The following is a 14,572-nucleotide window of genomic DNA, read 5'->3' as shown; positions in this document are numbered from 1 at the left end:
GTGTACATTCTTTTGTGTTTTTATTTTTTGCTCATTTCAGAAATATTTTTGTACATTTTTTGTGTTTTTATTTTTTGCTCATTTCAGAAGTATTTTTGTACATTTTTTGTGTTTTTATTTTTTGCTCATTTCAGAAGTTTTTTGATGGAAACTGTACATTTTAGCTAATTTTATAACAAATCTGGCATTATATTCTTTTACCCTCCCAAGGTTTGTTGTTACTATGGATTTCTGTTGTTTTATATTGCTGCTTTTTGCTCAGTACTTTTCTATACTAAATGCAAATTTTACATTTTCTGTAGTGTGTTGCCAAAAAGTTTTATGTTTTTTAAAACATTTTTTAAATATTTTTTATTTATTTATTTTTAGAGAGGGAAGGGAGGGAGAAAGAGAGAGAGAGAAACACCAGTGTGCGGTTGCTGGGGTTCATGGCTTGCAACCCAGGCATGTACCCTGACTGGGAATCGAACCTGCGACACTTTGGTTGGCAGCCCGCGCTCAATCCACTGAGCTATGCTGGCCAGGGTTTTTTAAAACATTTTAAAGCCTACCTTTCCATTGCTCACATCTGATTCACCCAATAATTGGTCAGTTTCATTAAATAAATTACTTGATTGTAGGACTGTTGTCAGATGTCAAGGATAATTACATGTGGAAGCACACCTTCCCATATAAGCAGTGGCAGAGCTTCTTCACTGGCATCCATGCTCTGCCTTGCCCTGCAATAAATCTTGCCACTACACCTCACATCTTCCTATGCATAAGTCCCTGGAAATTCTTTTGTCATGACTTTGTTAAGAATTCATTTCCAGACTGGTCCAACACAGCTGCTTTGGTCCCAGTTCACATCAGGCAATAAAAGGAGGGAGGTTGAATATATTCAAGTAAAAATTTTATGATGTAGCCCATTATTTTACTCAATGAGGGCCAGTAATCTCCCTTGAAGAGACAATTTTTAATTTGTTCTGTGACTTGTTTTTTAATTTTATGATTTACTTTATTTCTAGAATTTTTGAAAATGAAAGCTTGATTTTAGTTTCTTTTTCTTTATTTTCAATTTTTTAGAGGGAAAGGAATTCATTGAGGTCCTCAAACTGAAGACACTAATCCATAAATCAGCCCCCTCTGGAATATTTACTTTTTAGTCCTTGGATTTGAGAATTTCGTATAGTTTATTTTAATAGTCAGAACTCAATTTCCCATTTCAATATGAAAACTTAGGTTCATATTCATTTGGGGGAGTTTCTCACTAACTATTTTTCTCTGTTTTTCTTCTTTTTACTCATTTTGAATGCTAGTTATTCAGCAATGGAGTCATGGAGCTGTCATTCATCTTATATTTTCTGTATTTGATCCTGCTGCATCTTGAAAGACTCAATCAACTATAGTTTTTAGCTTTAGCTGTTTTTATTCTATTACAGCTTTTTCAATTATCATATTCATATTTCATAAAATTACTGATTATTCTTTTTTTGAATGATACTTAGTTACTTTTTAAAAGATTTTCTAAAAGGTAACAAAGTATAATTTTATTATTCATTTTTAGATAGAGGGAAATGGAGGGAGAGAGGGAGGGAGAGAGAAAGGGAGAGAAATGTCAATGTGTGGTTGCCTCTCATATTCCCTCAACTGGAGACCTGGCCCATAACCCAGCTGTGTGCACTGACTGGGAATTGAACCAGTGAACTTTTGGTTCACAGGCCAGCACTGAATCCACTGAGCCATACCAGCCAGGGCTAATTATTCTATTTCATAAGAGCTAGTTTTTTTTTTAATTGCATAAGGAAGGTTGTTTTTGATAATTATTTAAGATGAGAAATATTGTAACTTGAGAATAAGCTGGAAGTTTTTCTTATGGTATGTGGGCTACCATCAACCATTTCAAAAGATCCTAGGGGCACTGAGAGAGAGCTTGATCCACACTCTTAGTTTAAGCATGAGAGTAAATACTTTCTTATCTCCATCAGAGCAAAAGATCATAGGAAAAGAGTGATTGATTAAACAACAAACTCAAGATGATTATAAAATGATTATTCTGACAATTGAACTAGCCTCCACTCTCATTCCCACTACTTCAGACTATACATGGAGAATTTCCTGAGTGAAGGTTATTCACTAGCATCGCTTTCAAGGTCTTCTCTTGTATCTATTTAGGGTCATGGGTTCTGATAATTAATGTTACTTTTATGCTGATGACACAAATCCCCTTTCTATTTTTTCTCTATCTATAACTTACTACTAATTTAAGAATTTATTTGAACAAGTAACAGATGAATGTTGGATTGGATTCTCAAACTTTTGCGAACACATGTACTCTTATCTTTACAACAACCATGGAATTTAATAATCTTGCTTTTACCTAGGAAGATGCTGAGGCTGAATTTCACAACTTATCCCAAGTAAAAGATGGCATATTTATATGTTGAAGCCAGAGCTGCAGTTTAACTATTAAGCACATATTCTTACTACTAAAGGGCAGCATTTTGTTATAAAAATTAGATAAACAACATATGATACAGGAAGATAAACTGTATTTTTAATATTAGTAACTGATATTCATTTATTTTGTTTTATTTACTTAAAGTGAGGACAAGTGAAATATTTATTTTCTTTTTTTAAGATTATATAGATTTATTTTTAGAGAGAGGGGAAGGGAAGGAGAAAGAGAGGGAGAGAAATATCAATGTGTGATTGCCTCTTGTGTGCCCCACACTGGGCACCTAGCCCACAACCCAGGGATGTGCCCTGACTGAGAATTGAACCAGCAACCCTTTGTTTCGCAGCCCACACTGAATCCACTGAACTACACCAATCAAGGCTGTTTTCTTTATGTCTTTACTCATCCATGTCCTTTATATTTAACCTAAAAAATATTTTAATACATTAATGATTCTAAAAATGCATCCACTTATTATTCTCCAAGATCATAAAAGTTTTATAAAATACTTGTAAAAATAGAGAGACCTCTTAACATGTAGCTTTCAAAACATTTCTCAAAATATTATAAATAAAAATCATCACTTAGATCTCTTTCAACTTAATCTAAGTCATAAGAAAGTCAATCTTTTTAAGTTTGCTCAATTTTTCATTAAATATGTATGCCATTGATTTTAATAAAATATACTTAGTATCTCTTCTCTTTTAATAGAATACTTAAAATGATATCAGAAATGTGATAATAAATAGTTTTTATAAAATATTTGTTTATAAACTGTCAGTCACATCAAATGATTTCATGCCTTAGGTCTCTAATAATGGTGTCAGTATTATATATATATATTTTATTGATTATGCTATTACAGTTGTCCCAATTTTCCCCTTTGCCCCTCTTCAGCCAGCACCCCTACTCCCTCAGGTAATCAGCACACCTATGTTTATGTCCATTGGTCCTGTATATAAACTCTTTGGCTATGCCATTTTCTACACTATAACTGACATCCCCATGCCCATTCTGTAACTAATAATTTGTACTTCTTTACCCCCTGATATCTTCATCCATTCCCCCACACACCCCTACCATCTGACAATCATCAAAATGCTCTCTGTATCTATGACTCTACCTCTGTTGTTCTTGTTTGCTTAGTTTGTTTTTTAGATTCAATTGCTGTTAGGTATGTATTTTTTACAGTATTTTTCATAGATTTGATCTTCTTTTTGTTAAATAAGTCCCTATAACATTTCCTATACTAATGGTTTGGTGATGATGAATCTCCTTTAGTTTTTTCTCTTATCTGGAAAGCTCTTTATCTGCCCTTTGATTCTAAATGATAGCTTTGCTGGGCAGAGCAATCATAACTGTAAGTCCCCACTTTTCATGACATGGAATGTTTCTTGCCAATCCTTTCTAGCCTGCAAAATCTCTTTTGAGAAATCAGCTGACAGTCTTAAGGGAACACTCGTGTAGGTAACTAACTGTTTTTCTCTTGCTGTTTTTAAGATTCACTCTTTAACTTTTGGGATTTTAATTATGATGTGTCTTGAAGTGGGCCTCATTGCATCCAACTTGGTTTGGACTCTCCGTGCTTCCTGGACTTACTTGTCTATTTCCTTCACCAAATTAAGGCAGTTTTATTTCATTATTTTTTTCAAATAGATCTCCAGTTTCTTGCTCTTTTCTTCTCTTCCTGGTATCCCTATGATGCAAATTTTTGAATGCTTGAAGTAGCCCCAGAGGATGCTAACACTATCCTTGATTTTTGTTTTGTTTTCTTGGATTCCTTCTTCTTGTTGTTCTGATTGGTAGTTTTTGCTTCCTCATGTTTCAAATCACTGATTTGATTTTCAATTTCTTCCACTCAACTTTTAATGGAGTAGTTGTTTCCTGTAAATTGTTTTGTATTTCAATTAGTGCATCCTTTGTTCTGACTGGATCTTTTTTACACTGTTGAGGTCCTCACTAAGTTCCTTGAGCATCCTTGTAACTAGTGTTTTGAACTCTGTATCTAATAGATTGCTTATCTACATTTTGTTTAGTTCTTTTGCTGGAGTTTTGATCTGTTCTTTCATTTGGGTCATGTTTCTTTGTCTTCTTATTTTGGTATCCTCCCTGTACTTGTTTCTATGTATTAGTAGAACTGTTATGATTCCCTGTCTTTGGTAACTTGGCCTAATGTAGTAGGTATTTTAGAGGGTCCAGTGGCACAGCCTCCACTATGACCTAAGCTGGCTACTCAAGGTGCACACTTCACAGGAACTGGGTACGTCCTCCTCTTGTAGTTGAGCCTAGGTTGCTGTTGGCAGGTCAATGGGAGAGATTTACCCAGGCCAGTCAGCTGCAAGGAGGGGCTATGACCACTGACCACCAAATTCTGTCCTCCACAGAGGATCAGTTGTGCAGGGGCAGGGTGGTTAGTGGTGCCTCAACATGGTCAGTAGTTATCCACAGGGTGTTCTGACTGTGGGGTTTCCAAGGTGGTGAAGGCTAAGGTCAGCCCCAACCTGTGTTCTGCCCAGGGCTACCCTGCATGTTCTACAGAGCAATCTCCACAAGGATACTACCTGTGCTGGGCTTGGAGTGTCCCAAGCACAGCCAAGTTATGAACCTAGCCTGGATGCTGCTAGTATCAAGGCTGCTACCACTTAGCAAGAGGTATAGATGCTGGGACCTTGTTGAGGCAGGCTATTCCTTGTTTTACAGAATTTAAGAAATTGTGAAGCATGAGACAAGTCCAGCTATTCATATGGAAAAGCCATTGGAAACAGCTTGGGTGAGCCCAAAAGTTTGGTGGAGCTGGGCCTCTGGGGATCTTCAGGAAGGGACAAACAGTGTTAGCCAGGTTGATAGAGTCTCAGATGTGGCACTTACTTGCTGGCTCTATGGCTCTGTTGAGGGAGAGTTCAGAAAAGAAATAATGGCTTCTGTCCATCCACCTTTCTGTTTGGGAGAAAGCTGTCCCCAAGCTCTTGCATTGATTCCAGGTACTTCAATTCTTAGCCATATGCCACTGGTGCCTTTGAAGCTGCTACCTTGGTACAGCAGCTCAGAGGGAATGAGTCTAAATTCATATGTGGGTTCTATAAGAGGAAGTGCTTGGGATTCTAGAAGTTTCTTCAATGACTCAATCCTGTGGGGTTTTGCAGCCAGAAGTTATGGGGACTTACCTTCCTAGAACTGGAACCCTGGGTTGGAGGGCCTGGTATGGGGGTGAGACTTCTCTCCCTCCCCGGTATCTCTGACAAATTTTTATGCATAATGTGTGCATGGGACCAGCCTATTCTGTGTCTCTGCTCCCCTGTTCCTCCTACCATTCTGCATAAATGTGGTTTCTTTAATTCTACAGTTGTCAGACTCCTATTCAACTCAATTTCTGATAGTTCTAAGTGATGGCTGTTCTATAGTTCAGTTATAATATTGATGTGGTTGTGAGAAGAGGCAGGTTGTATTTACCTATATCTCTATCTTGACCAGAATTCCACAAATTTCCTTCTTTAAAATGCAACATTTTTTTACGATCTACAAGCTAAAATAGAATGTTCTAACTTGCTGGGTGTTTTTGTTATTTTATTAAGATTATTTTCCACTAAAGTTATAACTAATTTAGATTGTTTTTAGATTATATTATTAAAGTAGACAATTGTCAACTATTTTAAACAACTGTAAATTCAAGGCATTGTCCAATAAAAAAAATTGGTGAGGAATTTAGAAAAGATCAAAGCAACAGAGACATCATTTCACAAATACAGCACTTTGAAATTGCTTAATATCATATGTATGTCTGCAGTATACTTCAAAATGTATCAAAAGATGCATTAATAGATATATAATGGAATGTATTAATAGATATGTGATAAAGAAATATAATGAAATATGAATCATCAAATTTAGACAGTGTATATGGATATTTACTAGAAATTATTTAAAATACACTGTATGCTTAAAAATTTATAATGAAATATGAGAAAAGTGCTTATAATCCTCAACTGTAAAGTACTATCTAGTATGTTTTAACAAATTATTACTTTATCCTTATAAGCAAGTTCACAAATACCTTTATATCCATATAGCTTTACATTTGTTTCTGTAATGATGGGTACATCATTGCCAAAGTAACTGTATTTACCTTTCAGAACTCTTTTTTTCTAACATGCCTTAAAACAAATATTTCTAGAGTACTTTATTTATGCTAATGAAAAGTGTAAACCAAAATTTAAAAAAATAAGCAAAAGGAAACAGTAGTTAATTAGATAAACAATCCAGCATGGAGTTACATACAATAAATGATAAATATTTCTTTGGATCTTCGATATGCACTCATAATGAGGATTTTTATAATCCATTAAGGTTATGACTACTTGGTTAATTTTTTAAAAAAGATTAAGAGGAGTGACTAATGAATGATACCAGAAAATATTAACTATAGCAGAGATAGTTATTACTTATCTGCTGCCAAGCAATCATCACATAGGCTTTAAACTCTATGTTGTAGGCATATTTTTTGCATTTAAAAGTTCTTTATCTAGTGAAGAATGCATGGTAGTGAACAATTATCATGAAGTATAGGTACCAGTGTTATGGCATTTAAAATTTAGAAGAGTTATATAAAATATAGGAGAAATTCCTGTTCCTTTCTTGGAGACAGGGACTCAGGGCAAACTCCCCATACTGAAATTTTTTAAATTAAAAGAAATTAAAACACAAAAAATGTCCAAGGCATTGGATAAATGGCATAAATTTAGGTTATGATTATACACTTTAATTTCTTAAGTGTGAGAAGGGCAACAAATATACATGTTCAAAATCACAAATACCATATGATCTCATCTATAAGTCAAACCTAATCAACAAAACAAAACAAGCAAACAAAATATAACCAGAGACATTGAAATAAAAAATGAACTGAGAGTAACCAGAGGAGAGGTTGGAGGGAATAATGGGGGGAAAATGGGGAAGGAATTTCAAGAACATCTGTAAGACACATCAACAAAACCAAAGGAGGCTAGGATAAAGGGTGGAAGGTGGGAATGGCTGAGGTGGGGAGAGTGGTGGGGAAATGGAGACAACTGTACTTGAACAACAATAAAAAAATAAATACAAGGAAAAATAATCTTTATTGACCTGTCTTCTAATAATAATAGCTGCTATTTTATTACTTCCTTTGTGATTATTACTTCCTTTGTGATTATGCTCTTTTATTACTTCCTTTGTGATTATGTTGGGTTTGGGCCTGGCATCTTGTAAGCATGGTCCTTTCAGGCTCTAAGATCAAGTGCTCCAGCACTGGAGGCAGACACTTCATTGTCTTTTGTGATCTAGCCTAAGAAATTGTACAGCATCACTGCTGCCATTATCTGTTCTTTGTAAGACAGTATAAGATCATGTACATTCAAAAAGGAGAGTCAGAGTCTAGAAGACACATGGGAAGGAAAACATTATGCCATCTTAGAAAAAATACTGTGTATAAAATCTCAAAAAAATAAAATAAAACATTTCTTCAGTGATTTATTGTCTACTATGTGCCACAAACTGGGAATATTTATTTCCATACATCTCCTGCAAGGTAGCAGTTGTAATTTAATGATAAATGCCAAAGAAATATATCTAGGAAATGATAAAGAAGAAATTTTAACTGATGGTTACCTGATTGTAATTTTTTCCACTGTATCATATGGCCTATCCATTCATTTAAAAAAATGTTTTAACAAAGAAAATGTTGAATTCTCAGATGACATCAACTTCAACCATAGGTCATCCCTCTGGTACAAGGGTTCTGTAAGTTCAGTAATGTGATACATTCTGGCAATGTCTTTGCCTTCCTTCTGTGATGATACCTTTGATTATTGTTCATAAGTTGCATTTTTAATAGTTATAAACTAATTAGCATTTGTACTAGCATTAATTCTTAAACAATTTCTGTGTCAGCAAAGATAATGCATACCAGTATGGCTAACAATTCTATAGAACTAATCACCATTCTATATGTTTAGTACCATGTTGCTGTTAAAGAGTCTCTACCTATAATCTGGTATGTTACTCACTGAAGTATTATTATTCTTTTTATAAAGAAGGAGATGATAACTTTAAAGAAAGTTAGTAACTCACTAAATACTTTTGAGTCTGCTCTTTGTACTACTCAAAAGTATAATCAGTTCCATATATAATGCATGCTTCATTAGACTGAAATTTAAAGACCATAGTTTGTAGTCATTTCATTGTATTCATCCTCTAAGTTTTTGTTGTCAGCTACAGATTTGCTAGAACATTTAAAAGGATTTGAAGAGAAGTAACATAATAATAAACACCAAATGCTATACATCTGTCAGCAACTAGTGGTTGAGGTTCCACATTAACCAGAATAATATAAGAACTGAGAATATTAACATCATTCACCAATGTTAGGATATGTCCTGTGTCTTGAAAGATTGAGAAACCTACCAAAAGCTAAGGATAAACATTTGGGACTATAGTAATACATTTTATAATAACATTAAGAATAAAATTAATGAGAAGTGCTAGTAGCTGGAATGAAGTAAATGATCAATAAATGGTAGCCACAGGAGAAACAAGAAGCAACTGCAGCAAGTGGTGAAGCCAAAGCAACTTCACAGATAGGTCTGTATTTAGCAAAGAGGCAGTGATGGAGTGTGCATTTGAAAATTATGAGGCAAATAAAACAAAGGAAGTGGATGGAGTAGCCAAGACATTTGTTTAAACTGATGGGAGACAAATACAAGGCCATACCATGGGTAACAACAAATCTTTAGAGAAATACAGTAGAAAAGTGAGTGGCAAAAAAGAAGTGATAAGCCACAATTCCCTCTTTAAACAAACAACCTACAGGCTAGGGACAGATGGTAAGAAAAGTCCAAAGAGAAATATAAGACATAAATGGAGCATTCTCATAGAGATGCAGATAAAAAACTAAAGAATTAAAAGCTAAGAAAAAAGCACCAGCTTATATATTTATATATAAGGCCCAAAAAAATAAAAAAGGAAAACACCTTGGTAAAAGAAGAATAAGTGCATGAAAATAGATAGGGTCATTCTTTCAAAGAGTTTGAATGCAGGCTATGACTATTACTCCCTGAATTTAATAGGTACAGGAATTTGAAAGAATAATGCTATTTTTAATCCATAGTTTAAAATTACATTTGGATTTTTAATAACATAGAACTAAAATGTTCACTTTGGTGTTTATTATTTACTTATTCTTCCACACTGGAATATAAATTTATAGTTTATTCTAAGACAATTATTGTTGTAAATCCTATAGTAAGGTAATGGAAATAATTCAAATTTTGAATGTTTTAAAAAGTAGTGAATCTTTTCAATGAGTTATAAACACATAGCTAAATAGTTAAAAATTCTGAAAATTTGCATGAAGCAAAGCAAAATTAATTCATTTACTTATTTTTTAACACATAATAACCTGAGAAAAATATGATGATATATAAATATTTTTCTTTAAGGGTTTATAGTCATATCCAAAATATAGTCAGAAATTTTTAAAGCATTTTAAATTATAATTTAGTGTGGAAATAACCAAGAAAATGACTTTTTCAATTCCCAGGTTATTTTAGTGTGATGCAAATAAAATTCATAAGGAATTAAAACCAAGAAATGAAACTGTTGTATGTAACTCCTTGTAAGTTATGCCTTTAAGTGAAAACTAACCATTAAAATCTTTAAGTGATTTTTCTTTTGGACATGAGATACAGTTCAAAGTAAAGAGAAAATGTGTGTTTTTGCTCTTTTGGTCCTAAATTACCCCACACTTTGATTCATAACAGTATTAATGTAGTTACAGGTGGTTTATGTGATGAACTTGGTTTTACCTTTGCTTCAATCTGTTTAGTATCTGGATTCTGAAACAAAAATTTGATTTTGCTCTTGCCATCATCTGAAGAACCTTTAAGCTGAGAAAATTTATACCTCCAAAGGACAGCCTAAAGGAAAAAAAGAAACATGTAAGTCAATACAATTAATATATTCATTCAAATCAAGATAGAGTTCTCTCTTAATTGGAAAAAGTTAATTATATTATTACTATGTTCCAGTATTAAAAAGTAAATTAAAATATATTTATCCAAAGCTACAATTTAGTATTCAATATATACTTGTATTTCTAGAAATAACTTTTGTATCCATGAAATAATTATTTCAAAATATACATACAAATAAATCAATTTGAGTGTATTGTTTTACCTTATCATGAAATAAAAACAAGATCACATAAAGCATTTGTTTATGCCAGTGAATAAGCAAAAACACTATTTGTTTCTCTTTATTCTTTTTTTCCCTTTTATTGAATTTATTGGGATGACACTGGTAAACAAAATTATACAGGCTTCAAGTACACAATTCTACAACACAATCTGCACTCTACATTGTGTGTTCGCCACCCCAAGTCAAGCCTCTGTCCATCACTATCAGATCTTTTTAAAGTTAATTTTCCTCTACTCTGATTTGCTGTATTACGTTGTGCTCCATTTTTTTTAAACCAAGTAGACTATTTTACTTATCCCCACAGGAATTCACCTTGTAGGTTCACCTCATAATTTCTTCAGATTCCTCTTTGTCCCCATGTTCCATCACTCTAAGTATTAATTATGCCTCCCAGTTACAACATACACACACAGATAGATCAAGCACATTATCACTGTCTTTATCTGAGCTATTAATAAAAGTATCAAATAGGACAAGGTCAAGGACAATGTCCTCCACCCTGATAGACTTTTCTCTACCCTAATGTCAGTTCATTAATCAACAGGCTTTGGGTGAAGTTGTTCACTAGAAATAAACTGAAAGGATAATAATCTTCTAACATGTGAATTTCAATGTTACTCTATTTATAAAGATCTCATGAGAGTCCTTGTCATAAGATTTGCTGAAATCAAGAAATACCACTATTTCTTACTAGAACAAAAAGAAAATTATTAGACTTTAATATCTGAAAATCTATTTTTGAATTTCACTAAAGGTCTATAGTAAACTTATATGTCTACAGATTCAAAGGTTTATTCCCTGATGCCCTTTAAAAATGAGCATTACTTTTGTTCAATTTCATTCTTGATGATTTCTTAAACATTATCAACAATCATTCTCTGAATACACAATCCACAACAGGAACATTTCAGGCCAGAGGGGAGTGGCATGAAATATTCAAGGTGATGAAAAGCAAGGACCTACAACTAAGGCTACTTCACCCAGCAAGGCTATCATTCAAAATCAAAGGAGAAATAGGAGCTTTCCAGACAAGAAACAGCTAAAGGAGTTAGTTAACACAAAACCAGTACTGCAAAAAAAGGTAGAAGGCTTGCTTAAAAAGAAAAAGAAAAGCCCTGGCTTGTGTGTCTCAGTGGATTGACTGCTGGCTTGCAAACCAAAGGGTCATTGGTTTTATCCCCAGTCAGGGCATATGCCTAGGTTCTGGGCCAGGTCCCCATTAGGGGGTGCATGAGAGCCAACCATACATTGATGTTTCTCTCCCCCTCTTTCTTCCTCCCTTCTTCTCTCTCTAAAAATCAATAAATAAAATCTTCTTTAAAAACAGAGAAAAAGATATAACAATAAAATGGCACTACATATGTATCTATCAATAATCATCTTAAATGTAAGTTACTTAAATACTCCAACCAAAAGACATAGGGTAGCTGAATGTGTAGGAAACAAGATCCACACATATATTGCCTCCAAGAGACCCATCTCAGACTGAAAGATACACACAGGCTAAAAGTAAAGGGATTAAAAATATTTTTATGCAAATGCTTATTTTGCATCAATGGAAATGATAATGTCATTTTGTATTGAGAACTCTATAATTTTGTAGAACTTTCTTTTGAAGCTCAAACTAATAACCTGTAGTTTTATCAAGATGAAAGTCAATCTAAGTCAAAAATCATGACAAAAATTTAGATGATGGCATCATGAGATTGAACTAGAATAGACATGTTATAGAACTAGTCCAATCAGACTATAATATCTGTTTGTAAGAGTATTTAATGAAATATTTTCACATATTATAACAATAAGTTTGATAATATGAAATCTATATAAGAACCCAAATACTGACTTCCAGCCAAGATGGAAGCATAGGTAGATACACTTTGCCTCCTCACAGAACCAAAAGAAGGACAACAACAAATTTAAAAACAAAAAGCAATCAGAACTGACAGAAAAATGAAACTGTATGGAAGTCTGACAACCAAGGAGTTAAAGAAGAAACACTCATCTGGACTGGAAGGAGGGGTGGAGACAGGCAGACAGGCAAATAGAACTTGAGGCAAGGTGGCAGCTGGAGGACTGGGGCTGGTGAAGTGGTGGCTGCTGGAGTGGGTGGTCCTACATTTGAGTGCAGATTAACCTGGGGGAACAACTCTAGAGCAAGACAGACCACTCAAACCAGTGTTCCAGCCTGGGAAAATGAAGCCTCAAAACCTCTGACTGAAAAACTCTGTGGGGGTTGCAACAGGGGGGAAAACTCACCGCTTCACAGGAGAATTCACTGGAGAGACCTACCGGGTCCTAGAACATACACAAGACCACCCACCCAGGAATTGGCCCTGGAAGGGTCAATTTGCTTGTGGGTAAGTGACTGAAAGCCAGCCGAGAGCTGAGCAAGCAGCATTGTTCCCTCTCGGACTGCCCCCACAAACAGTGTAACAACACAGTGACATGGGTTGCCCCACCCTGGTGAATACCTAAGGCTCTGCTCCTTACTACATAACAGGTGCTCTGAGACAAAAATAATAAAAAAAAGTGGCCCAAATGAAAGAACAGATCAAAGCTCCAGAAAAATTACAACTAAGCGACAAAAAGATAGTGAGCCTATTAGATGCAAAGTTCGAAACACTGGTAATCAGGATGCTCACGGAATTGTTTGAGTGTGGTCACAAAATAAAAGAAAAAGTGAAGGCTATAAAAAGTGAAATAAAGGAAAATGTACAGGAGACCAACAGTGAAAAGACAGAAACTAAATCTCAAATCAATGGTTTGGATGAGAAGGAAGAAATAAACAGTTGAGCAGAATAGAATGAAGAAATCAGAATTCAAGAAAATGAGGTTCTTAGGAACCTCCTGGACACTTTAAATGCCCCAACATCAGAATCATCAGGGTGCCAGAAAGAGAAGAGAAAGAGCAAGAAGTGGAAAACTTTTTTTTGCTCTTCAATTACAATTCTCTGCATTTACCTTCTCACCCCAACCCCAGTCATCCCCAACTCTCTCCCCTGCTTTCACACCCCCTTGGTTTTGTCCATTTGTCCTGTATAGTTGTTTTTGAAAACCCTTTCCCCCATTATCCCTTCCCACCTCCCCTCTGGTTACTGTCAGATTGTTCTTAATTTCAATGTCTTTGGTTATATTTTGCTTGCTTGTTTGTTTTGTTGATTAAGTTCCAGTTCCAAATACATGGTATTTGTCTCTTACCACCTGGCTTCTTATTTGAAAAAATAATGGAGAACTTCCCCAATCTGGCAAAGGAAATAGACTTCCAGGAAGTTTAGGAAGCTCAGATAGTCCCAAAGAAGTTGGATCCAAGGAAGCACACACCAAAGTACATCATAATTACATTAGCCAATACTAAAGATAAGGACAGAATCTTAAAAGCAGAAGAGAAAAGAAGACAGTTACTACAAAGGAGTTTCCATAAGGTTATCAGCTGATTTCTCAAAACTGACCTTACAGGCAAGCAGAGGTTGGAAAGCTGTATTCAAAGTTATGAAAGTCAAGGGCCTATATCCAATAGTACTCTATCCAGCAAAGTTAACATTTAGAATGGAAGGGAAGATAAACTGCTTACCAGACAAGGTAAAGTTAGAGGAGTTCATCATTATCAAGCCCTGGCTAGACAAAATGTTAAAAGGATTTAGCTAAGAAAAAGATGATAAAAAATATGAACAGTAAAATGACAACAAACAACTATCAATAACTGAACCTTAAAAAAAACAAAAACAATAACAAACTAAGCAAACAATCAGAACAGGAACAGAATGAAAGAAATGGAGATATCACGGAGGATTATCAGTGGGGGAGGCAGAAGGGGAGAAAGGGGCTAAAGATACAGGGAATAAATAGCATAAATGGTAGGTAGAAAGTAGACAGGGGGAAGTTTAGAATAGTATAGGAAATGTAGAA

The 14,572-nt window shown here is 34.6% G+C and overlaps 1 protein-coding gene across 1 annotated transcript in view; it reads right to left on the bottom strand.

Moving 5' to 3' along the window:
• The window catches only part of SNTG1 (syntrophin gamma 1), a 782,410-nt gene that overhangs the window by 28,423 nt on the left and 739,415 nt on the right, over nucleotides 1-14,572 (bottom strand). The window contains exon 19 of the mRNA XM_045845038.1: nucleotides 10,273-10,383. Within this exon, the coding sequence (XP_045700994.1) occupies nucleotides 10,273-10,383 (111 nt within the window). The remainder of the gene's footprint in view (nucleotides 1-10,272; nucleotides 10,384-14,572) is intronic.

The sequence above is a fragment of the Phyllostomus hastatus genome, unplaced genomic scaffold (genome assembly GCF_019186645.2).
Source record: "Phyllostomus hastatus isolate PE091 unplaced genomic scaffold, TTU_PhHast_1.1 phas_contig_449, whole genome shotgun sequence".
NCBI lineage: Eukaryota > Metazoa > Chordata > Mammalia > Chiroptera > Phyllostomidae > Phyllostomus > Phyllostomus hastatus.
The sequence above is the reverse complement of the archived record's forward strand: the minus strand, read 5'-3'. Positions and strand labels throughout refer to the sequence as shown.